Source organism: Homalodisca vitripennis, chromosome X, assembly GCF_021130785.1.
Source record: "Homalodisca vitripennis isolate AUS2020 chromosome X, UT_GWSS_2.1, whole genome shotgun sequence".
Taxonomy (NCBI): domain Eukaryota; kingdom Metazoa; phylum Arthropoda; class Insecta; order Hemiptera; family Cicadellidae; genus Homalodisca; species Homalodisca vitripennis.
In genome coordinates, this window is record NC_060215.1 from 80306079 (window position 1) to 80333450 (window position 27372).

Here is a 27372-nt window from a genome sequence, read left to right on the forward strand (position 1 = left end):
AAAGTATTCACTTGCGTGTTTGTCATGAGATAATGATAAGATCTGAGAACCCTACTTACATGGAGGCTCGGATGGTAGGTGAGTCTCCCATCATCACAAAGGGTCACATACTTCTTCTTCCACTCCTTGTTGAGTGCCTTGCTACTCCTCTTGTACAGGTATCCTTGCTTCAGTGGAATAGCTCTCCCACTACCCAGTTCCCCTCCGTTACGCAGCTTCTCCTCCCCCTTCTTTGATGGAGTGAACAGGTTTGATCTTCGCCTTGTTTTACTGCAATCACAACTTAATTATAGAAAAATAAACATATATTTGGTATATTTGCATACGTTATTGTGACATGGAAAGAACAATATCGTCTATATTTTACATAGAAAAGTGCTGACTAAAATTAATTCAGGCAAAACAAATCAAACACATATTTTTGTTACAAAGTGGTTAGTGACTCTAACTGGCCTTTGTTTTTTTAGCTCATTTCACATCAGATCAGATTTAGTGTCTTGAAATAGTAATCACTTGAGTTCTGCCACTCGAATATTCGCCTTTACTGAACTGTATGACAATTTTGATGGTTCGCACTGCACTCCAATTTCAATTATTAAACACTATGGTAAGCTTATTCTTGTTATAAAATGCTGAACACTCTAGTTAGTGAATAGAAGATTAGAAGACTCTATAGGACAATAGTACTTTAAATGTCTACCATTTTTTTAAAGGGTGTCCAAATGTTGTTTACCTTGTATCATAAGATTTCTAAATTGATTTACAACTTGAATTATATAATTACTTTTAAGTTTTAAACAGTCCTTATGGGCCATTCTTAGGAAATACAAATTTATACAGATGAGCATATGTCTGCTGTATTTTAACTTTGTCAATGAATATAAAATATTAGCATAACAATAACAATATTAATATTACTATAGATATATAATAAGATCTAACTTTCCCTTTTTAAATAAAACTAGGTTCATTAATATTTCTAATATAACTAAAAAAACTCTTGTACCATCAGTCTTGCATACATACTGATAGATAGAATATGGGCCAATTACTTAGTTCACACTACAAATTTAAAAAAAAGTTATTCACTTGTAAGCAACGTGTTACTGATGTGAATTAAATATATACAGGATTTTATTTTTTTTAGTTTATTAATTTAAAGACACCAGGCAATTATAATTTATGTTTCTACATTTTCCCACTTCAGAAATACATATTTCTTGTCAAGTCAAGGCATAGTCAAAACAACCTTTATTAACATGAACCATCTGGCATACACCTTGTAATCTATCATTAGTGACTTATTCTGACCTGTTCTACAATTTCTGATGGTCTCACGTCGATCGTCCTCAAGAATATCTTGAACGGCACAAATATTTTTATCTGTAATGCTGGTCTGACAATGGCAATTGTGTTACTGCATTTGCACACACTCTACCTTCCTTGAACTCTTTATGCTAGGCAAAAACACGCATCCTTGACAATGTTTGATGACTGAATTTTGCTATTTTCCACAGTCATCAACTTTGAGTCTCTGGAAAATATTGGTTGTTTGAACTCATTCACAACCAAGAAAGCTTATAATTATCTGTTGTGCAAATAGTGCTTACTGACAGAGCGGTTGGAAGAATGAAATGGCAAGCCCTCCCCACTCATGAAGGTTCCAACTAAGCATACTAGAAGAGTGGGTCCAATCCTAGACACTGCTGATGCTCAGGAACAAAAATACAGTTTTTATTTTATTTACCCTTGTAAAGAAGGAAACATTATCAAGTAATATGACCTTACTATCCACAAAGCTTACATTTTTTTGTGTAGGAGGGACATTTTCTTCACTTTATTAGCAAAATTATGAACATTCTTTTAGATACTATTGTACAATAATAACTCTTTTGACCAAACGCAGATTTACAGAATATGGCCCAGCACTGTGTGCATACAATTTTGGAAAATGGCTGCAGCAATCAAAGGGTTAATTTTCAATTAATCATGGGCATTGATAATTTATGACTAAAGTTCAGTCAGGACTAATAATTAGTTATTGTATTATTATTGTATTAGATAACTAACAACGATCATGCATATTTTAAATTATTTAGAAGTTAAAGTTATAAAACTTAATACAAAGTGATGTTTCTCATTAACTGCAGTACTATTATTACCAATTAACTTTTTGTGTTCTATGGTTTTCATTAAAAGCAATACAGTAGATGCTCACCGAACAGTGGTGGGGGTAGAAGAGGGGGTGGGCAGATCCTTGCAATTGACTGACAGGTTGTCCATCTTGGTAACATTGTTGTTCTCAGAGAGCAGGTCGGACTTGTGTAACTGGTGACTAGAGGACGATAGAGCATGGGACAGCTGGCGTCCCAAACCTCCCTCCTGCTCAGAAACATTACACAATTTATCATTTCTCTGCTTCCCACTGACAAGACTTGCAAAGATTAAAAGTTGGTATAATTAAGACAACTAACAATCAACCTCAAGGAAAATACAGATTTGATGAGTTGAGCTGCTAAAATTCTTTACTTGCTGTATTTATTGTCAAACGTGTTTAAGTTACTTAGGCAAGACTTGCAATAAAACTGGTTTAAAAACTGGTAACCAGAACCAGATTCAGACAACAATCAGAAGAACCTTGTGAATAATGAGTTGAAATGAACAAAATTATTTGTTTGTTTTATTACTTTCAAAGATGTCTATGTTTACTATTAATAAGTTTGCATCGTTGATGATATAGTGGTGTTAGTTATGCAATTTTGTGGAAGTTACAATGTTTTGAGATTTTCTTGTAAGGTTTAATTTAAATATTTTTACACTAGGCATATCATAGGCAAATCTGTTCAGACTCCTTCACCAACTAAAATAACAAATAATTTTAATATACAAGTTTGGCCTGACAAAAATATTGCATGGTTTTTCATAGGATTGACACATTTCAACCATACTGAACCAGAGCCAGCACATCAAAGACCAAAATGATTCGTTACATAAAATATGTAAACTAAATATTTTATCTGAGCTTGTTTACTTTCCCTTCTTGCCAGTTTGAACTAGAAAACCACTACATTTGCCATTGCTGTAAGACAAACCTCAGACGAAGTTGCCAGTCACTATGACCAAATTGATATAAAATACCAATTTTATATCAATCTATTTTGATCATTCTATATTGCGGTTTTATAGTTTAAATAGAGAACTTTTTAAAAATAAAACTAAATATCAATTTTTACATTAACCGTAGTATAGGGATAAAGCTGCGGCTCTCCAAACTTTGATTCCTGAGGGACCAATACAAATTTGGAAATAGATTTAGATTGTTAATTGCATTTAGTGCAACTTATCAAAATGCCACTGGCGTAGATATCAACGCATTAACAAAATTGTGATGGATGATTCACATGATTATTACTGGAATTGCTATCTCAAAATCAAAACAATCCAAAACTTTCCTCTTAAACAAGTAATATTCGGACTCTCAAACTAGGTGTAGCAAATTAGTGGTTGTCCAGAACAGGCTTTACATTTGCAGCCTCGTGTTGTCGCGATCGGAAGAAGGCACCTTTCCAGAGGACTAAGTATTTACCGTGGATCCGCCACTAGACTTCCCCTATCCAAACCTAACTGGCTTTGATGAGGAAATGATAAACTAATAATTTAGATATGGTTCCGAGAAATTCCCTAACTATAACACTTAAGCCTAGATGATTTACAAACACTTCTATCCGGCTTACTCTATATGATAGCCACACAATGACTCCAACAAAACGTGCGCTCTCTGCTAGCTATCCTAGGAAGGAAATATCCCACCAGAATCTGTCCAGTAGAATTCTAGATAGTAGGAGGCTCCCATTGTTAAAGCTATGACCTAAAGGTCGGTGCAGCTGGCTATCATGTTCACGGTTACTGATAGATTACGCGCCAAATTCAAATCTATAGTGGTACTCGCCGTGCACATTATCAATTTACTGTTGCGATATTAGTAATAAAAGAACAGGACTTGATATTGAGTGACACTGATCCAATAGTAAATACCAATTGAGAGCATATACCCAGTTGATGATATTTTAAGATCAAATAAGGTTTTAGAGGAAGCCTTCAATCCTTTTAGTGATACAGATATAGATTAATTTACTCCTGTAACTGCTAGACTTTTCTTTCCAGTTAGGTAAAACTATGAACTCACTAATCTAACGTGGGTATTAATCTGTGTTTGTTAGTTGGAAGAGTGATTGATTTATATGGCATTTAAAATGTTTTCCAACAATGAAATATAATATAATATTAAATATAATAAATAAAATAAATAAAATAAATATTAAAAATATTAAAAACCCAAAACAAATTCTGCTTTAATATATACAGTCAAAGTCTCAAAATGCATCAAACAAGCAATGTTTGAAAAAATAATTATTGTAGTAGTATAGCCTAATTTTAAAAAACAGTCAGTCATACATAATTAAAAAGTAAAACCTGATATAAAAGTAAATTTCTTACTAGAAAGCAAGGGGCACTTTGCCAATCTCCACAAGCTTTCATAGCAGAATAGGAAATAAATAATTATATAATGAAAGGCATATTGATATCAATACTTAGACTTTATCAGTGCACTTTTCATACTAAAAGTGTGGCATTAAATTGTACAGACAGCAATATTTAATTTAATACATAACAAGAAGTCAACAAAAGACAATTTTATTTGAGACATTTCTTTAATAATAACATAACATAAGATGTTATGGTAGTTAACATTTAATTGGATTAAACTCATTACAGGAAAAATATTGATACCGATATTATTAAAATATTGATACCAACAGATATTTATTCAAAACTGAATACAAATTCATATACTGAAATTAAAAATTTAAACTAGGTAAGACAGCATTTATGGAAACATCATTAAGGTGTCTTACTGAAGTAAAATGATAAGAAAATACCTGAAGTAACCTTGCCAGATTTTAAAACTTTTATATATATATATAATATATATATATATAAAAAAACAAGTTGAAAAAGTTATCATGCACATTCATCCCAATAATTCATTTACAGGGAGACATTTTAAGAAAATGATCGATCTCAGATTAAGATATAAGTTGTTGAAGTGTGGCATCTGTACGTAGCGATTGAGATTACATATTTATTCTCATAACTAATGATAGAATACGGGTGTGAGTTATTTTGTGATTGTGGGAAAGTCGGTTACCCTCTAATACATATTTTAGTATGTACGTACCTTGAGCGAGAGCGTGTGGGCATGGCTGGGCGAGTGGGGGACAGGCTGGGGCAAGGTAAGAGGTGGTGAGGGGGCGGGGGCTAGCAGACGGGGCGGAGGTGGGGCTCCCAGAGGCGTAGAAGGACGAGAGTTGCTGGGAGTCGCCAGGCAGGTGGTTGACTGAGATAGCCTCTGTTGCACTATTTTTTGACAAGCTGTAACAATACCAAACAACTCATGTAACCTTGCAAGGGTGTCACTATAATACTAGGCAGGTACAAGTAATACCAGCTGAGCAAGAAAACAGTCACCTATGGAAATCAAATAGGTGTATATCATATCATACCCATATTTATTTTTTTATTAATTTACAAATATTTCAATGTAACGTGATTAGATCATATTAGATAATGCATATCATCATGTAAACACTAAGTAAGTATAGTCAGCCTTTTTTATAACTGAAAGTCAGCTTAGTATAGATTGAAAAAGTTACTGAAAATAGTAAGAAAGTCTAAAGTATAAAGTACTCTAAAATACAGTGCATTGCATTTTGTGTTGAACATGTGCATGATCCTATTATGGGCAGTAAATCCATGTGTAACCAAAACATCAAACATTTGGGATGCTAAGTATTTCTAGATGAGAGAGTGGCACATACTGTACTGCCATTAGGCTTAATTAGTATCTTCAATATAATACTACAGAGTGAACAACTACACAAAATCAATATATGAAGTTTTTAAAAAATAATCCAGATTAACTTTATTAAGAAAGAAAGGTTTAACAACAATTTTGAAGCTTACAATCAACCCAAATTGTTCCCTCCTAGTGCCTCACACTTTTCCCAGTGCAGTTTCTAATGCTTGAAGCAGGTTTTTAAGACACTGTTTGGAACCTCAGTAAGTTATTGTGTCACACCAGTAATGATTGTTTTGAAACAGGTTTCATGATTTTATAGCACTGGATGACATCTTGAGCAGTTGAGATGCAAGCTTTTTTTTTGAAAAGATCAAAGCAATTTCGGGACAAATTATGAAGAAACATGTTTCAAACCCAACTGTAATTCCTAAATCCTCACTGATTTTTTTACAGTTAATCAGTTGCTTAATGTTTCTAATTCCCAAATGTTATCAAATTTGTTATCACTTCAACTTATGTGTTCAAATAATTTAAAATCCAAAATCAAGACTATAAGTCACTACTTAATGTAAACAGCAGCTAAAACTCTTGAAGATCAGATATATTTTTAAAGATATACCTAGTAAATAGTTTGAATGAATTTCCTTGAAAAGTATTATTTTGCAGTAATATTAGTATTAATCGCCTAATGATAATTTAACTTGGCTCCCAGAATCTTTAACAAATTTGCAGATATAAAATAAAAACAAAGTAAGCTATTCTTCAAGGTGGCAAGGCCAAGTAAAAGCCTGATGCAATTATAGTAATAGAGGTAAAAGGAAGAAATTAAATCGTGTGAGTATTCAAATCCTGTATTTTTACTATTATCAGTAACAAATAATATATTTGCAGTTCTGCATATAACTTGTGTATAGTGTTACTTCGTTTGACATACTGTCTCAAACAACAAAATCCCATAATCCAATTATTTCTAAATTTATTAAATATAACTTTTTAATGAACATTACTTTACTACAAATACTTGAATGTTTTACTTTTAGAATTAATTTATATATGTCTTTCGATTGTAAATGTAATTTTATGTCTGAAAGTGTTTTTCAGTGCACTTACCTAGTTTGAACTTATATGCTAACAAGTATATAAACTTGAACTATTTATGCATAAAAATATCACCAATTAAGAACAAAAATACTATGTATTTAACTCTATGTAAATATGAATTATGTGCACTTTGATTTCTTACCCTTATGGAATATACTCAGGTAGATTATATATTTTTTAGTCTGTTTATATATATATATAAACATATATATATATATATATATATATATATATTCAATTTGGGTGGTAAAGGGCAAAAGAGTAATAATATACTAAAACAAATGAATTAACACTTTTGAGTGCTGTTTCTTCAATGCATGGATATTTATAGCCAGTTTTCAGTGATTTTCAAATAATAAATAAGGACAAAACATTTATAAAAAGTCATGAAAGGGCTTGGTCACCTTTACTTTCTCCTTTCTTTACAGGGGAGTTTGTAATTTCAGTTATACATTAAAAATCTTTGGATTCATATTAAAAAAAATATAATAAACCAGGTTTTATTCTCAAAAACGTATTGTAAACATATGTTAGGTGTGCTCAGAACAATTGTTAGAGTTTTTGTAAATATTTTACTGCATTTTTTTGTTTTTTTTTCACTATCAATGAAGCACTTGACTAACTAAAACAAAAACCTTACAAGCAAATCTGCTTTAGGTATGGAAAGTGGCCAAACTAATGCAGTGATTCCATTTTTGTAGTGAATTAAGTTACTAATATTATTACAGAAATCATATAGTAGGAAAAAGGCCTTCATGATTAAATAAATATAAAACAATGATTCCTAATCTGCATTCCTAAGCAGTTTCGCATTCCACCAAATGATGAAATGCACAATATATGTGTTAAAGTACTCCAAATCATATATAGTAATAATAATTAGAAATTACTATTTTATTTTCTTCCCATCTTTCTAAAGTATAAGAAAGAAATCAACAACTTTGACTAACCATCTTGGAATACTCTTTCCACATTGAGCCCGTAGGTTGCACAAGTCTCGTAATAGGAACAGCGCTTGAGGTCAGATGCCAACTTCCGAGCCCTCGCATCATCTATCACCCTAGGATTGTTCTCACTGATAGCATCTGTAACAACATTGCCATCATTACTTTACTACATGTTTAAAGTGTAATAAAGAAAAACCACATTTTGTGTTACATATAATCCGTAGAAAAAGGAATAATAATTTAACATTTGTGAGAGAACTCAATCCTAGTTAAAAATTATTTTTTGTCTTTCTGGTATTATGAAAATGAAAATAAATATTTTAAGATGAGGCTTTGTTATAAAACTTTTGAGAGTTCAATTTTTAACATTTAAAAATAGTGAAAATAACATAACATTTTACAGTTTTCCTCTTTACTTCTTTGATAAAATGTTGTTAGTTTAGGAAAAACATTAAAACTCAATAAAAAATTAAATATAACCTTAATATATATTCAAACAAAAATTAAATTACTGCACAATAGGATATTTGAAAAATAAAACCCAATGTAATTCAAAATGTTGTTCCTTGTATAAAAACGAATTTATAAAGTAATATTGTCACTAAATACCCATAATTAGATAATATAATATTATATCATCACAACTATGAATGCTACGTTGTGCAAGAAAAGGAGGCTGCCAAACCTTGACCATTATTCACATCACCTGTTTTCTAATTTAGATTAAATAAAAGTAAGAAACTAAATATTATCACTCTTGATACAGAAACATCTAATGTTGGCTAAACAGACTTTTGAATTTAACAAATGCGTGGCCAACGTAATTTAATACTAAAAGTCGGATTACACAGGTCACTATATTGCTTTAATAGATATGTCACAAAGGAGTCACACAAATTGGAGTTTTCACCGGATGACTGACCTTGGGTGCCGACCAGGATGAGAGGTATCTCAGCAGAGTTGCGATAGTGTGCCATCTTTGTATAGTAGCTGTAGATGGCGTTGAAGCTGGCTTCGTTTTCCAAACTGAAGACAAAGATCACAGCATCCACCCACGCAGTAAACTGAAACATAGTTACAATCGTTAATCAAACAATTCATAGTAAATCGTATTCACTTACAGAAAATTAAAATAAACGTAAGTTACACATAAATCGCGGAGAAAACGGACTGCAAGATTTCAACAAGTCAACCAGATCTCAGGCTCATTATTGCTCTGCTGTTCTGGTATCAATCTTCATTTAACTGGATAAGACGCTTCAAACTTGGTCCCCAGGGAATTAGCATAACAGTAAATAAACCACTCTCCATTAAAAAGGGAAGAATTGTGGTATTAAATTCAAATATACTTCAGTAATACAAACAAAAGTTGTATCTGAATTGTATAATTTACAGTTTAATCTAGAGCAACACGGTTATATATTTAACATTTTTGAAATTTACATATAATAAATTGAGCAAAAAGTTACACAGGCACTGAAGTAAACTATGAGTATTCAAACATAAACATGATGCATAATATATAAGGGTTTGAAATAAATTTTAAATATAAAGTTGCTTTGCTTTTATGCTGAAAAAGCTAACAGAACATACATTTTGACATTGCAGAACATGATCGCAGTATTTTGGACGAATAGGGTAGGACAACTAAACCAGGTGACCATGCGGGTACTGACAGGATTAAAATAAACAGGTTCATAAATCAGTGACAAGGAACAGCTAACTTGAACCACCAGCTGATTGATAAGAGGGCTATTTGGTTTTATCAACAATAAACATTGCATGTCCTGTCAACAGCAGTGATAACTCAGAACATATGCTTATGAGTGTGAATGTAGACCCCAGACTCTAAATCTTATTTCATATAGCAGACTCTCATGAGTTCTCTGATAAAATATCAGTTAAAATCATACCGTTACCTAACTTATAGAATCTATGTTGCTTGAGATGCCTTTTAGTAAAACATATACATACAAAATATAGTATATACATACATCAGATGATATTGCAGTCCAATGTACCAGTAAACATGAAATTTAATATAATAATTGCAGCACTTGTCATTTTTATAGTAATGTATAAAACTACATCTTCTTGCAGTACAAAGGTTTCATGGATAGGAGAAAAATTGTAGTACAGTAGTAACCAAAAATTGCATTTTTATATTCTAACATACTCACTTTCAAAAGTTCATATAGAATTTCCCTAATTTGGTCTCACTTTGTATAACACTTTTCAAAATTAAAACCGTATAAAATATACTTCTCTTCCAACTGTTTTGTGGATGGAATATTTTCGGATTGACACAAAACATGACAAATCTGTAGTTATGGAACAAAACGTTCGTGGCATCCAAGTGAAAAATGCATGATGCGCGTCAGGTACGTAAATCTGCGCTAAAAACATCAAACAACATAATATCCATAAGTTATCAAAAATAATGATGTAATTTCGTTTGATAGCAATGGCTTACCAGAGAACTCACGAATTAGCGTCCGAATACATAGACAGTGATACGACGCGAAATTACCAAATACACAAATACATATGGATTAAAGTACACAGATCGCGTTGGGTCGTGTTTCAAAATATTTTCTATGTAATGTACAGTCAAAGACAGTGTAGCAGTAAATCGCAGTAAAAAGATTTTAATTGTAACCCCACAAAACAAGAGAACGAACACTTTTCTTGAAAACGTTTGCTAAATACCGACAAATATTTCTTCCGGCTCTTTTTGAGAAAATAAGCATCGCACTCAGGAACAAGAAGTGGGCTTTGATAAAGTGTTAAGTATGAAGGATGGTCTTTGGGGGAGGAGATAGTATCTGCAGACGTGGCCAATCTGTTATCTGAAGGGCGAGGAGGGGGTGCGGGAATTAATAAAACTTGCTGCCACTAAACCTTCGACCTGACTCCGCGGTTATTGCTTTTTGGCAAAGCCCTTGCTCTTCTTACTGCCTCATTTTTATCGATAACCCGTAATTTGTTTTAATTTCGCTACGGCAACGTTACAACATTCATTGCTCAAGCAAAAGAAAGACAATGCACGAAATTGAAGAAATTCCCTCAATTATTTATCGAATTGTTTCGTAATTTAGATTTCAGTTTTTAAATCTGTAAAAGAACATAATGCTCTTGTCCCATACATCAACAGTGACGTCGGAAATAAATGTGCTATTGAAATCGCCAGAATGATGACGAGTATATCTCGAACTGTACGATTTAAAGGTTGGGACACACATAACCGCACCGTGCCCGACACGTGAGTCGGCCGAGTATCGGTGCGGGCTCGGCTCGGTTACCGTGAGGCCACACATGTCCGTATGCAGTCCGAGCGCAACAATCTCACTGTTTGTACTAGAGCATGTTTCTTTTGAATTCGAAGTGACAGATACTTAAAAAATATTCGGAAGATTAAGTATTGCTTGAGATAATTGTTAATTTCATTGTTGTTATTTTTATTAATCGCTGTGGTGAATGAAATATTGCAATGCTACAGTAAAGCTTTGTACAATCAGCTAGTATGTAAAATTTGTAAATATCTTTATCTTGGTTATATTTTTTATCCCTATTTTTTTAATTCTTGTTCATTGTGTTTCATTGCAGTGAATTTTGGTCAAATACACTATAAACAGTATATTTGGTGTTTTTTGTATTAAACCCAAAAGCTATAGAGTTTGCCATGTTGCAATATTTGTAAAATATATACTGGAGAACATACAAAAAACAGATTTTACCAAATGTTTTTCTTTTATAGCTCCGAGGACAAATAATTTATTGCCAGAATTACTCAAAAATAGTAGAAACATAAATATATTTTCTAAAAAAATTAGAGTATGGTTTATCGGTCAAAATGATATTGAGTATATGTTTAAGATAATAAATTAGTGTATGGTTAGTCTTGTCTGCTAAGTTACAATAATATTTAAATAGACACGTTAGAGCATTATAAAATAATTATTTATAATATAATATTTAATGTTACATGTGTAAAGCCTAATATTTGAATTAATTGTAAATCATGCATAAATCCTTTTTGTTTAATACAGCACACTAGTTATACTAAATTTAAACTTTGAAACGTAATATTACATTATTTACTACATAAGCTACAATAACTCATTTTTATCATTTTATTCTTGCTCGATTCCGCTATTTTTATTTTGTACCCTTTTTGTATATAGTATCCCCAACACAGGCACAGCCTCTTATTGGGTACCTAAATTTCCCTTATTTTGTAAATCTGTTGGCCTAATTATTAGTTAAAAAAAAGAAAGAAAAATCTAAAAGGATGTAACCTACTTTTTTATATTTTATTACTCTAAGTAAATAAATTAGAAATAAAGTAAGTAGAAAACATTTTTTTGTATTTGTTATTTACTGCTATTGTAAATACGTTATATTATAGTATTATTTATTAATAAGCACTGGCAATAATATTTATTTGTAATATTCAGTTTGTTATTATGGGGAAATAAATGATTTATTATTATTATTTATTTTTAACATGGGTTTTTCTTGCTTGAAAATCTTATTGTAAATAAAATATTTTTACTTTTACTTTATTGAAGTGAAAAGAATAAAAAAATAAAAATGTCATAGAAACATTCTAAATATGACCCTTACAAAATACCGGAATAAATGTATCAAGTAACTTCAATACAACAAAGAAAGATAGATTTTCGCGCAAATAATTACATGCTTGTTATTTTTTTAATTAATGAAAAATGTTTATAGATTTTTCATAATTTGAATTTAGTTGTTTAAAATCACTTAAGGTACAACATGGTTTTCAAATTTGTTGTAATGCCGGGTCCACACCAAACCAAACAAAACAAAAACTCCAACAAATCAGCAACACAACAAAACTGCAAGTTTTCGAAAACAGGAACTAATTGTCAACTGCTGTCCACATTATGAAAACAAAAATCAGTCAACTTTGTGATCCCGATAGAAAATGTGGCGAGCTCGAAATTTGGAAATTACAAAGGAACAATTGAATTATTTATTAATGGCAGCTGGTTTTCTATTCCTAAACCAAAAAAAGAAAAAACGTTTTTGGGTTAGGCCGAGCTTGAAGAACCGACAAAAAAACTATGTTGAGGAACTATTGGAAGATTTAAGAAAAGACGATAGAGGTATTAGTGAAGAAATGCGATGCAGCTTCAAAAACTTTTTAAGAATGACCAGTACTGATCTTGAAAATCTAATAGAAATCATTGGACCCTCGATACAGAAGAAAAATACAAATTTTCGAAATGCCATTAGTGTAACAGAACGTTTAGTGATTACTTTTAAGATTTTTGGCAACTGGGGAGTATTACCAGAGTCTGATGTATCTTTTCAAAGTATCCAAACAGGCAATATCAGTAATAATTCCAGAAACCTGCGATGCTCTCATAAGTGCCCTAAAATACATATGTCAAGGTAAAATTTAACATTATTAAATAGGTAGCTGTTAAAAAATAAACAGATTTTTTAAAAATAACTTTTATTTGGAATGTATCTGAAAAATTACATGTATGACTGAGCTGATTCATTTTGTTGTTATCCGCGTAGCTGGCCAGGATTCATCAATCTGGGTGGTATGTTTTTGATTCGATGAGCAAGACGGACTAGTCAGTATCTCGTAGGTTTGAACGCTGGGTGGGTTTTGAATAAGGTTGTATGCCGCCTGGATTTGAGTAGGTTCCAACGCTAAGGGTACTTGCGCAAGACCGAATGCTATCTGGACTCATATAATTGTGGTTGTTTGTATCTGTAGAACTAGTGTGAACTGCAATTGGAGATCGAAAATGAAGGAACGGTGTCAATTGCTCTTGAGTTTCTGTGTTTTTTTTGGTTGGTCATATTCTCCTATTTCTGCTTTGTAGAGAAGATCATTGATCAAATGCTGCACAGTAGCTTGCGCATAAGGAGTACGAAGTTTTCGCACTTTTCTAGCAACTAGCTCACCAAATATATCAAAATCATCGGGTTGTACAGATGTTCCTTGCTGATTTTTTTTATATACTTCTTGTAGCATTCCAATAAACTTCTGCATTTTTGGCTTCTCACTAGTGGTTAGAACTCTTTTCTTTGGTGTGGTAGATTTTGCTTTTAAGCTTTTGGTGTTTTTATCAGTAATTTCCTTTTGAGCCTGCAAATCTTCGTAGCTTTCTTGTAATTCTCCCATATTACTTGTACTCTGGCTGACGCTAGCGGTATCATCGTCATTTGTTTCGGATTCTTTTGCCTCTTCATCACTGTCTGAATCATCACTTTCCTGTAAAGTAAAGAATGTATGTTATTAAAAAACTGCATAAAAAATATATTAAAAAAATGTATATTAAAAAAAAATATATAATAAGAACTTTCAATTAAATTTAATTTGTATTTTATTTCAGACTCCTAAAAGTGAAGAGGAATGGGAAAAAGTTAGCGATGATTTCAACAAGATTTGGCACTTTCCACATTGCATAGGCGCAATGGACGGAAAGCACATTGTAATCGAGGCACCTACATTCAGTGGCAGTGAATTTTTTAACTATAAAGGAACATTCAGTGTAGTTCTTTTTGCTGTTGTTGACGCAAATTATAATTTTCTGTATGCAAACGTTGGTTGTCAAGGACGAATCTCTGACGGAGGTGTTTTTAAAAATACGCCATTTTACAAACTATTGGTTGAAGGAAAACTAAATTTGCCACAAAAACGTGTTCTTCTTGGAAGGGACAAAGAAAGTCCTTATGTTTTAGTCGCAGATGATGCCTTTCCCCCTTAAACCCATGCATTATGAAACCATATAGCGGCCATCAAGATTAAGGGGTCAATAGAAAACGTGTCTTCAATTACCGAATTTCACGGGTGCTCGAAGAATAGTTGAAAATGTGTTTGGCATTTTAGCGTCTGTGTTTCGAGTGTTTCGCAAACCAATGCTGTTACAACCAGAAAAAGGTAGAAAAAGTGACTTTGGCATGCATTTGTTTGCATAATTATCTAAGGTGTGTCTTGTCGAAAAATAAATATAATCCACCAAAACAGCTTTGATGTAGAACATATTGATAGTGGTACACTAGAAGATGGCGCATGGAGAAAAGATCAACAAAACTTTACAGTCGTTTTTTTAATCTACAACAGACTGCAAGAAAATCATCTGTAGAAGCTATGGAAATAAGAAAAGAATTTGCTGAATATTTTATGTCTGAGCAAGGTACAAGTTCCATGGCAGTTAAAATTTTGTTAATCTATTGAGCAAAAGTACTGATTTTTTTAGGGGAAAAATGATTTTTTAATTGATTTAATGATTTATTATTCTAATTATTAATAACTAATAACAAGTTCCATGGCAGTTAAAATTTTGTTAATCTATTGAGCAAAAGTACTGATTTTTAAGGATAAAATGATAGAATGTATATATGAATAAATATAAGTAAATAAATAATGCATTAAATATATGTAAATTTTATATCTAATAAATAAAATAAATAAATAAATATCTACCTGTGTATTCGATAATCCGCCTATATTCCCACTTGGTCTTGGCTTGTTTTTTTATCTTTTAAGAAACTTAATAGTGAATAACCCAAACCACTTCGAAAACGAAAGTTTTTACCAGCTCCGGATTTTTTCAATAACTGATAATTTCTGTATTCTCTTTGGTACTGGGTATTGATGTTTTTTTATCTTTCTGTCTACTTCCTCTGAAGAAACATTACACAATATTCCCTATTTCCTTTAAGGCGTCTGCCTTTTTATAACGATTTTTATAATCAGGGTGTCGGGCATCCCATAACAATTTACTTTCTCTATAAAAGTTCGATTAATTTACATGTATTTTCAACACTCCATTTTATTGCTTTTCCCGATGAAAGTCATTTTGCACACAGCACGAGACAAACTGAACCACAAATTTTTAAGTTTTGTTTTTTCTTCCTGTGGAAAGCGTACACACTAGACCAACAAAGTTGCCAGAAACACAAACAAAACAGCAACAGTTTGATCTTTACCGCCAGGCGACGGGAAAACAAAAAGTTGTTGAAAACACGAACAAAACAAAATTGTTGCCGAAATGTTTCGCTTTTGTTTCAAAAATGTTGGGAAACATTGAGTTGCTGTTTTGTTTTTCTTTTGTTGGTTTGGTGTGGACCCGGCATAATAAGAAAATATGCACAATAAGAAAATATGACTAGTTTACTCTAAGGTAAGAAAATGTAATACTTTTAATAATAAACATGATTTTGTACGCGAACACAGGATGTAGCGTTAGTAGGCTATACTAAATAATTCACTGAAATAGAACGTGTAGACTACTTAAATAGTTTTAAAAAGAAGAACGCAACAGTAAACAACATTTGATGCCGCTCGTAGACCGCACCGTGCCCGTCAAAATTCAAACTAAACATATCGGTGACGGTGCGGGCACGGTGCGGCCACGACGGTTTGGTGTCGGTGCGGACATGTGTGGACTTGCAGGTTGAAAACTGCGCTGCAATTCTTTCACCGTATGACGGCCAGCATACGGCCGACTGACGTGTCGGGCACGGTGCGGTTATGTGTGTCCCAACCTTAATGCTTTTGACCACTAAATTTTAATATACTGCTTTTCCTTTTATTATATGTAAAAGGGACTAAAAAAGTGGGTGGTGTGGTAGTTCTAAGATTTCACTAGGAACACATGTATAATATCTATAATTTTATTACAGTTCAAAACTAACATCGAACAACCATTACTTATGTTGCAAAATCTACCTGATACAAAGAAAATGTCAAATATTTTAAATTTCCTTACCTTTGAATAAGATATAATTGAGCACAGAGCACAGAGAGTTACCAGAATAATTGAATATATGTGTAAAGGTCTACTCACCTACTATACAATTATCTCCGGAGCTAGTCTACAGAGCTTGGAAGAATGGTTACAATAATGAGACTCGCTAGTTTTATTGCAAGTGAACAATTGAACGTAAAACAATCAGCTTGAAATTGACAAAGAGTACGTTCTTTCTATGTACCTATACAATTGATTTGATCTATTTTAATCACAACAAGTACAACACATTAGTTTTGTGCATGTTTATTATTCACGGATGATTTGATAAACTAGACGAAATTTGTGATTAGATCATTGTGCAGATCTCTAATGTTTCTATATCTTAATATTATAATTGTAGCGAGTTTTACTGGGATACAAAGCATTTTTAAACACTTTGACTGACTGTGATATGCTGTGATACAACACTGTACTGTGTATAAAGTACCAAACCAGACCTTTGTAAGGGTTGTAGGGTGAGAGGGGAAGCGGGGGTTTATTAGCAAGTTGTGATCGGCTCGGCGCCGCGGCGCGCCGTGTTGCCAGGACGCCAGTCTGCACGTACGACAGGGCTGTGTGCCTAGTCTGCAGGCGCTTTGTGTGTCAATTGTATGTGCCTAGTCTGCAGGCACTTTGTGTGTCAATTGTATGTGCCTAGTCTGCAGGTGCTTTGTGTGTCAATTGCATCAAAATGTTGGTGTGCACGAAAACCCTAAATTATTAATGTCAGTAAAATGTTGCTCTTGGAAATAAGACATCAATTCTTTTTGTGAACGAAAAATTTTAAGTAGGCAGACTTTTATGGTTTCTGCAAGATAGGTGACGAAAAATTAAAATTGTGGTAAAAATTGTATCAAATATATTTTGGGCGCTATTTCCTGCGCTTGAGGAGGGCTGGTGAACTTAATTTCTACCTGTCTGTCTTTCCGAACGATATATCGAAAAACTTACCTATAGAATAAGCATGGAGCTTCATTTTTATAAGAGGAACACCGGGTACGATTATGGTGCATGTCACTTCACGGGATTTGGCAGAGCGTTAGTTAATACTTTACATTGGGCTTATGGGTAGCCATGATGGCAACGAGAAAATAGCACACTAAATAAATATGTAGACAAACTCAGTACACTAATAAGAGATTTTAACATTTAACATATAAACACATGTAGTCTAACTATCCTAATCATACATCATTTTATGGTGAATTGGTGTGTGAACTTTTATTATTTAAACACTGTTATTAAACCAAACTTAATAAACAAAAATGTGAACGTATCAAGTAGCAATAAAACTAAAAAAATATTTCAACTGTGGTCTTGAAACTTTGCATGAAATTTTATTTCTAAATACACAAGAATGAACTGATGGTGCTTGTCTAACCATGGAATTTTGCTGAAAGTATATCAGTCAATAGGACACAATGAATTTCTCTTTTGTTTGACGGAGAGTGTAAAAATGTCTTCTTCACATGATTGATTCACTGTCGTTCGATCTGCCAATTAGTAAATTACTTGAAATTTTGAATTGAATCTGACAGAAGCCTGATATGCAACACATGGTGTGGCGTACCCTGCCTTATTCATATAAGTACATAACATTTAAAAAAATAATACAACTAATCAGTCTTCTATGGGAACACACATATACTTCATGTTACTTTTCAAAAACTAAAAAAGATGTAAATACAGAGTTAGTAACACACATTATGATGAATAATAATTATTCTGTTTCCTTAGTACAAAATTGACAGTTTACATTTGTTGTACTTACATGAACATTTCCAAAGAAAAAGAGGACTTTACAGAATAAATTCTCAAATAAACTTTAGTTACAAAATCATTATGAGATAATAAACCTTCCCCCCTCGGGGAAAGGTTTGAACAATTTTATAAGACTGAGATTTCCCATATAGTTTTTATAATTTGGATCAATTGTTCATAAGATAATATAACCAAATATCAGAGTAAATAACTTTATTCGTAGACGTCTGTTAGTACTATATAAAAATAGTACTAGCCACTTTTATATAGTCGATGGGAAGTGGCCATGTTATGTTTAATTAGAGAGTGTCTGCAAACGAGAAAAGTCCCGCCAAACGCACCCACAATGCATGTAGTAGTTACATGGCCTCACAGGCGCCACCGCCATCCCCTTTACTTTACGTCTGGCAGTACAAATCGATGTGAATTGCGCATAATTAGAGTGTCTGCAAACGAGAAAAGTCCCGCCAAACGCACCCACAATGCATGTAGTAGTTACATGGTCTCGCAGGCGCCACCACTATCCCGGTTTTACTTGGTACATGTCAAAATGTACAGTTAATAAAATTTATGGTCGGTTTTTACGTTTTACGTTCTATCCTTAAAATAACTGTTTGCTAAAACTGTTATTATCTGCTTTTCTTTTATAATGCCTTTTACCGATGTATTTTATTAGAGAGGTAAGAGTTATTTTGATATACATTTATATATTATCAATTAACTCATCCTGTACAATTTTGAAGAAAACGAGACTTGTATAGCTTTACCCATACATATAACAAGTTATAACATTTGAATAGAGACTGTTATCGAAGATATGTCAAGCTAAAATAAGTTCAATTTTACAATAGTTTGGGTTGTTATCAAAAGTCTGCCGGCGGATGTAAGACTGTATTTCTGTACAATTGTCTGTCTGTCCACAAGACATGTCTAGAATGAAATGAGCTATACATTTTACACTTTCCATGCAATCTCAGCGCAGCCTGTTGCACGACACGTATGTATCGTACTCCTCCTACCTTGTAATGAATTGTTCAATATAATTACTTATTTTAATTGCACAAATCGTAAACAAACTGACTTGCACTTGATCACTTGAATTGGTACACATCTACTATATCTGTTAATTTGGAAGTGAAACCAATATGTGACAAATTATTCTTTCCCGTAGATTTGACGACAATTAGGAGTAATGAAACACCACGTTTTATAACATGAAAATAGTTTTAATTTAATCGCCATAAATAACTTTCGTGTCCTATTATTCGAATTTTGGGCACTCCAAAACCGTATGACCTAAAAAATTATTCAAGCTAGGGAAAATTACTTATTGGCTATACGGCTTATTGACTACGGTTGATATTTTCAGCACCTCTTGAACGCGGCCATCACTTAAAGGGTTTCATTCCCTTGTTGAATCCCGTGTCCGCCATCGCTACCTCCACCCCTCACCCACCTGACTACATAGCTACCCTCACAACCCTTCTCATACTTCGGCCATTATTCAGTCACGTACGGCCTCCACTAGTGTTTCCCAGTATTCTTGATTTTATAAGTACTTCATTGTCTTACGTAAAAATGAACAATAGGACATTTTTAGAAGGAACTGAATAGCGAAAGTATCCATGTTCCCTGACGTAACATAATAATAAACTATAATCGAGGTCCACATTATAAAACCATGTATAAAATGAGATACAAAATAAAATAGAAGGATGTATGCATGTAAGATAATCACATATTACATTAAATTTTAATATAATTTTTACTAAATATCTGATTATAGATAATAAAAATTACGACCAAGCCAGAATCCAAATATTCGCTTGTAGTTAGTTATAGGGCAGGACAAATTGGCAGGCTACGAACACCACCGCTGTAAAGCATGGAGTTTGTAAACGGTGTTTCAAATAAGGCAACTCAAAGCGATTGTGAGAAAATGTGTTATTCTAGAATAACAATTCTAAATGGTTACGTTACAAAACCCATTCTTGAGAACAAGATTTAAAATACTTACACGAGTGTTTTAAGTATAGGGTGTGCCAAAATGTGTATGTCTGGGGTTAATTAATTTGAGTTTTTTTAATACGAATTTTTAAGTCTACAATATAAGTCTACAAGATAATGCCCAATGGAACACACAATAAAGTATATTGCTAGATATAATCACCATTAATCAACCACATAGCACGATGGAAAATAAAGAAATAACCAAATCACAAAAATACATGCCACAAATGAGAACTGGAAATATTTATCGAGTATAATCAATTCTGATTCTAATGGTTTATTCGTTTAATCGAATGGAACTAATATCATATTGATGTAACTAACAGATTTTGAGGTAATCAGATTTTTGGATCATCTATATATTATTACTATATTGTTTTTTTTTTCAATAAATTATTCTAAACTTCAGACTTATGTATTTATTTTGCATTAAAAAATAATGTTTCGGGATAGTAAAGAAAAGTAATAAAAAGAAATAATCGTCCATCTGCATTTTATTTGGGCTATTTTAATTGGCTAGGCGTTAGCAAGGCCTGTTATCTGATGGATGTAAACATTTATCGACAGTATATTTTTTATTCCTAAAAATACATGTAGCAATAGAACTATACTGCCGTGAATATTTCTCACAAAAATCTAGTACAACTAGATAAGCACTGACTGTCAATTAAAAGCTGACGTTATATCAGCATATAAGATAGCTAAATCTATAATTTTTAGGTTTCGGAGTAGTACAGTAACAAGCAACGAAATGTGATATTCAATGAATGAATATGAAGTACGAACTAGACAGCAAACATGAGGCCATGAGTGGAAATAAGCAGAGATAGGATTGAACTAAACAGTGGCGCCAGACCATTACTGTGTATTATTATCGCACTACCCTGATAGACCCTTCTCGAGTGGACTATGGACGCAAATGGTGGGATATGACGGTAAAATCTATAGACTATTTTTTCAATATGTAAATCTATGACAATTCTACTCCAGAGGCGACTGTCATCGACAGTTTTGATTCTAGTTCTATTTAACTATAACCTCTGCTGAACGTGCTGTAATTTGTTATAAAAATTCCTTAGTTTTATATATACTAAACATACAATATATTATAATAATAAAAACATTGGCTTTCAAAACGCTGTCTATTATTATGAGGAAAATTTTAATTTTAACAAATATTAAAATTCCTTTATAACACGTCATGTATACAATACAAAATAAAAAAAGAAACCAGACAAAATATATTTTTCAACGTGTATGTTGGAGTCGAAAAACATATTTTTCAACTGAAATGAAACAATGGCGGAGACTGCGGAGATTTCTTTTCCAATCATCGAACCACTGTGCGACTTAATAATCTTCTAAATGAAAAGAACGGATACCCAGTCAAAACAGATATTAAAAACCCTTTCGAATCATGACGACAAGACAAGTTGAGTTAGATGTATATGTAGATATAGAAATGTAAATAGATTTTGAAACCACTTGTATCAACGGAAGTCAATAGTTCCGAGTATCTGAACGAGTTTATAGACAGAACTTTCCCTCCCTATAATGAAGGAAGGGGTGAAACGGGGTGGAGGGAGGCTAGGACAGGCAATTTGTCAGTCTGACATTTATCCACATTGGCGCCTACAATCCTACTTGAGGCTGCACGCACATCTTGCACGCTCTCCGGACGCACTAACACCGAAAGCACAAAAACTCTGGTACGCATACACCAATCAATGAAAACTATTTAAAATTATTAAATGACCGTAATAGTAAACTATTCTCTTTTTTGAAAGATGTTACAGCATTTGGGAGAAAACTGGAATAAGTTATGGCGAGAAAGTCTTTTGTAGATCCGTTCACACGGTATATTTTAGTGAGTATGTATACTCGGCTACCAATTTGTCAGCATATGCGATCAGTGGATTCCAACCTGAAAGCGATAACAACGATTAGTCTAGTATTTGGCAACCATCCGCCGGATACGACAATCAGACCGCAATGTGTTCACTAAAATATTAAGTAAGAATCTTGTTATTTGTCGTTTCATGCGATACACCAAGGAATTGCTTGATAACTAATGCAATTCTCACGTCTAGAATAACTCTGTAAAAAATAGGTTTGACAATTTATTCAGCAGGCACGAGGGCGGTAATTTATATGAGCGTCATATTTACATCTTAGTTGAGATCTGTTATATAGTTTAGTAACCTAGTACAACTTATAAGCATATTTATTGACACACAACGAAGGCAGGTCATCATAATTACAATTACTCCTCCCAATACAATCAATACTTCATTTCAATATTGTCCGAAAGATTTTTATTACAATAACAAATGTGGGAATAAAATACAGTGGCCGCATTTAAAATACTTATTCCAACTATGCCAGATCATTCTTTATAGGTTAGGCTGACATAAAAAGATTAGCTACTTGAAACCGTGTAAAAAACCGATCTAATTTTAGAGCCGTCAGTGACGTAACTAGAATGCGGCAATTAGGGTGCGTGATGACGAAATGAAGAGGGGATATTTCCGGCAACTAAAAGCATTGTCATTCGAGTTAAGAAAATAATAGAACAGGTATGTGAAAAAAACGTGAAATAATACTGTGACTTATGTCATTAAAATCGCGAAAACCTTTAACATGTGTCATACAAAACGATAACACTTTTTCAATAAAAATAGAATTTTAAATATCTTAAAAGTGAAACGTTTTTAGCGGATATTCAAAATTAGGCTTACAGTCTGGATTTCAACATTAGACCATGCTAAGGACTAACATTTTTAAATTTATAGAATTCTACCAAATTCATTCCTTTCAGTTTGTAAGCGAATTTACTTCAGTAAATTCCATTTTGTATCATTTAGCGATCATCTCACTTTAATGTGCAATTCAAATACAACAGCATATCTATTGTGGTGCGTAATACAATAACTAGAATTTCCGCTAAGCTGAACTGATAAATACAATTCATATAATCTTTAATGTAGAAAGACAACGTATCTGTCGTCTGTCAATGTCTAACTCACAAGACAACTTGACACACAATATTGGAAACCCAAGGCTAATAAACACAAGTGTTAAGAATCGTGGGTATTCCAGATTTCGAGAGACTGTGAGTGTATGGATATATAAGCAAGAGTGATACACCACGAACTCGACATTGCATAAGTTACATCTGGATGTATAAATATTGTTTCTTGCATACATGGAACTGTATATTGAAATTTGGAATATAAACTCGTTAATGATTTCCACATTGTGTTTACAAATGAGTTGCACGGACTTGCGAACTCATGTTTTAATAATATTTTTAAAATAATTTTCTACTTTTAATTTCACTGTTGTGAGTTATAGCTAGGTGATTAGACAATTAGTCCAGGAGCGAAGAGCCAATTTGCATTGTATAAACACAAAACCGATTTATATTGGAACTCCCCGTTTCAACTACCACGAAAACTAGCGTCGCTGAGGAATTCTCAGGATAAATTCCTCTATCTATTTCAAGAAAAATAAGGGCGGTGCAAGTTCTCTTGGCTCCTGCACTAAGTGAAAATGTAAAATGACACAATACTGTTTGGATACTAATGCTTCGTAATGCAGTGATCAGGTGCAGTCATCACTTAAGTACAGATTCCAACTAGTCCCTGTTTCCGGCAATTTATCTTGGCTTTTTTTTGAAAAACAACAAAGTTAAAAACCTTAGAATTCTTGTCCAACGAATACAGACTAAAAGTTCGTACGAAATATATACGTGTAAATGTGAAAAGATTTGTACTTATGACTGACAGCAACTTGAAAGTAGCTTTAAACTGACAGTGGGCGACGGAACAGTAAGAAGTGCTCGGGGTGTGGGAGACAAGTTTGCAGCGCAATGTTCCCTCACAAAAGTGGCGAACTCGTCAGCAATACGAGACCGTCGTCAAAACTCGCTCTGAAAGCGGGTTAAACTGTGGAGGAAGTGGGTCAGATGAAATTACGACAACCACGAACCGACAATAATGTACCAGCTGTCTACTCCCGGATTGGAGATTTTGCAGTCAAGCGGTGGTCAGGAGTAATTAGTTTCACTTCGTTGGTGGTTATTGAAGTTAGGATCTATAGTAATCAGTAACCTATATATTTAGTGCATAAATACACTATGTACGAGGTACTTTAATACGTATCATATATGTTTTACATGGCATGTTGATTACATTGCCATTACGAAGACCGTGACAACATCGATTCTAGTATCATAGTACTATTAAAGTAATTTTGTTTTCGTTTTCCAAAATTACATTAGCATTCAGGGTAAATTAATGAATAAAAAACATCTAATTACATACAGCAATTGTTTATTGGAATGTATGGTTGTTTAATTAGAAGATTGCTGTTCTATTTGACTAAACGTGGCTTTCAATGCAACAGATTTGCCTCTGTAATTTGCCTCTGTAATACAGAATAGAACACAGAAACACAGTTGCTTTGTGGTTTTTGAAACGTTACAACGTTTTGTGAGTCCTAAATTTGTAACGTTTTATTTAAGTAACGTAATTATTTGTGATAATTAAGTATCTCAATTACCACCGGCCATCCAGTCAAGAGATAACAAACTAAATGTCAGTAACCCGTCGTCCAGGCTGGTGGTTGTGGTTGTTAACTCAGGAACCCATCTCCCCATGGTGATCTTCGGTTGGTGGGAAACGTAATGTCCCTAAACAATTAATGTAGCTACGAGACTAGACGAATATTCATTTATTGCTATTATTTAATTATATACCTATTATATAACTATATTACCTACGATGATTGAGTTGTACCATGAAGTGCTTGTTCTACAAGCAATAAGATTAAAGAATTATTCAATTATACAATTTTAGAGTCCATGATATATATTTAAGAATGGATAATAAGGGATTTAAGGTCGGATGTACGACCAATTATTACAACCCTAAAAGGTGTAGAACACGAAAACAGAACGTACGGCTGGTGTGATACGCCGTATTGCGGTGCAGCACGTCTTTCCCGCCATCCAAGGTTTCACCTACGACTGGACCGCAAGTAAAGGAGCCAATTACAATCAGGAAACCCGACAACTGCTTAAAACTACGTTGTGCTGTAAACACCCCCTCCTCCTACACCCCCTCTCCTTACGTGGACACGACAGTCATGTTTGTATCGCCTACAACAACAAGTGGAATCTCGTATATATGTTGTATGTATTTCCAGTTCTGTATTATTTACATAAATGATGTTCACTTGTATATTTATTTTTGCTATAGCAACCTTTACATTTAATTAGTACCACGATTTATTTCAGGTTAAGTCCCAGTATCAGCATTGTACCACAGGATTGGCCCAGATCTACATACATATCAAGAACCCAGCGGTGTGTATTAAAGTTGAAGCGCATAAACCGCGAGAAACACGTACACGAATATAGGTCACAAGGGCGTCCATACTCGCACTAAATCTCACCTTACACTTGCCACTGACAGCTACAACCGCTTGGGGGAATCATGGATGTTTAACACAACACAAGCCACGACATATCGCTATGGCAAGTGTCGAACACGAGTTTACTACATTGAGTAAGTTCAGGAAAGTAATTCCAACTCCTTTTTCAGCTTTTTTCAGTAAGATATCCTATTCCGCTCTCATAAAATGAACGTAATTTGCAATTAAAAAAAATAATTCAACTCGTGTTATTGCTATCTCCTAAAGTTGTCCTACTCGTAAATGTGTAATAAATAAAGGTCACATTTATTAACTTTAGATTGATAAAAAAAGTTATATAATTCTAATGCAATAACCAACAATAATACTTTATTGACTACTATTATACTACACCATAGTGTATTATACTAAGCAAATAAACAATGTTTGTCTTTGCTTAGTTATTAAAAGGTAAATATTTCAATACAGCAAGAGACTGGCTTTACAAATGGACATGTTTTGAAAGAGCAGAAGTAAAGAATTTTAATTACATTGCCTTGCAGCAATGCTAATTAAACGTTGTATTTTTCAATTAGAGCTTCAGTAAAAAGGAGTTTGTGAATTGTAAACGTTAATTCGAAAAAACGTTACAGCAGACTAGACAAAAATGACATTTACTACAGGATAAATGTCGTGAAGCGAATGAATGGAGGGAAATGTTTGTCCGATAATCCTACAAAATATTTCCAGAGCTCAAATGCCCTAAGGAAAAAGGGTGATTAAGCATCACAAAATAGAGATGAAAACATAAAAGATGCCTTCTTACCTTATTTAAAACATATTAGAAAATACAATCCATGAAATACGTTTGTAAGTCTTAATGATTTGTAATGAAAGATATGCTTAAAAATAATGATATTTCTTGTTCACAAAATAACGCAATATTACAATTTGCTATATTTATAACAAAATATATGTTATATCTGAATGGGCAGTCATGATATTGCATAGATAAAATTGCATATAAATTATAAGTAGTAAACGTTTGTTACAAAATATAAAAGTTTGTAATGGTTAAGGTTGCGAAAATAAAGAAATTTGTTTAATAGTGTTGACTTTTGATGTATCTGTTATTGTTCAGGAATATTACATTAGCTTGATCCCGCATAAATCTCTACAATTTAACGAAAGATACTCTTAGTAATTGGACTGATATGATTTAAAAGTTTACTGCTTAAACTAAGAGCTCCATTTTATGCATATTGTATGACACAATAAAACGACAAACTGGGTCAGCAGATGACCCAAATAGTCTACTCCCCGGTAAACTAGGTTGACCCGGAACGTAGCCAAATCATTTTGACTTAACCATGCACGAGTTTTGGAGATACAAACAGCACTCTGTCGAAAATTAACAAATACAATAAATTCAGTAAAGGTTCATTAAAGTACAATAACAATTTGTTTGCATGATGTATATGGCTGTTGA

General features: G+C 33.1%; 1 protein-coding gene across 9 annotated transcripts in view; it reads right to left on the bottom strand.

Moving 5' to 3' along the window:
• Window positions 1-27372, bottom strand: part of LOC124369246 (centaurin-gamma-1A) — a 233820-nt gene that overhangs the window by 26148 nt on the left and 180300 nt on the right. For 7 of the 9 annotated variants that reach the window (XM_046827133.1, XM_046827137.1, XM_046827136.1 and 4 more), the window contains 5 exons: window positions 8831-8972; window positions 7912-8046; window positions 5240-5433; window positions 2219-2382; window positions 60-270 (listed from right to left, as the gene is read on the bottom strand). In XM_046827133.1, the coding sequence (XP_046683089.1) occupies window positions 60-270; window positions 2219-2382; window positions 5240-5433; window positions 7912-8046; window positions 8831-8972 (846 nt within the window). Of the gene's footprint in view, window positions 1-59; window positions 271-2218; window positions 2383-5239; window positions 5434-7911; window positions 8047-8830; window positions 8973-9351; window positions 9373-9501; window positions 9602-27372 lie in introns of those variants that run through there. The other 2 variants (XM_046827138.1, XM_046827141.1) reach the window with 2 other exon arrangements.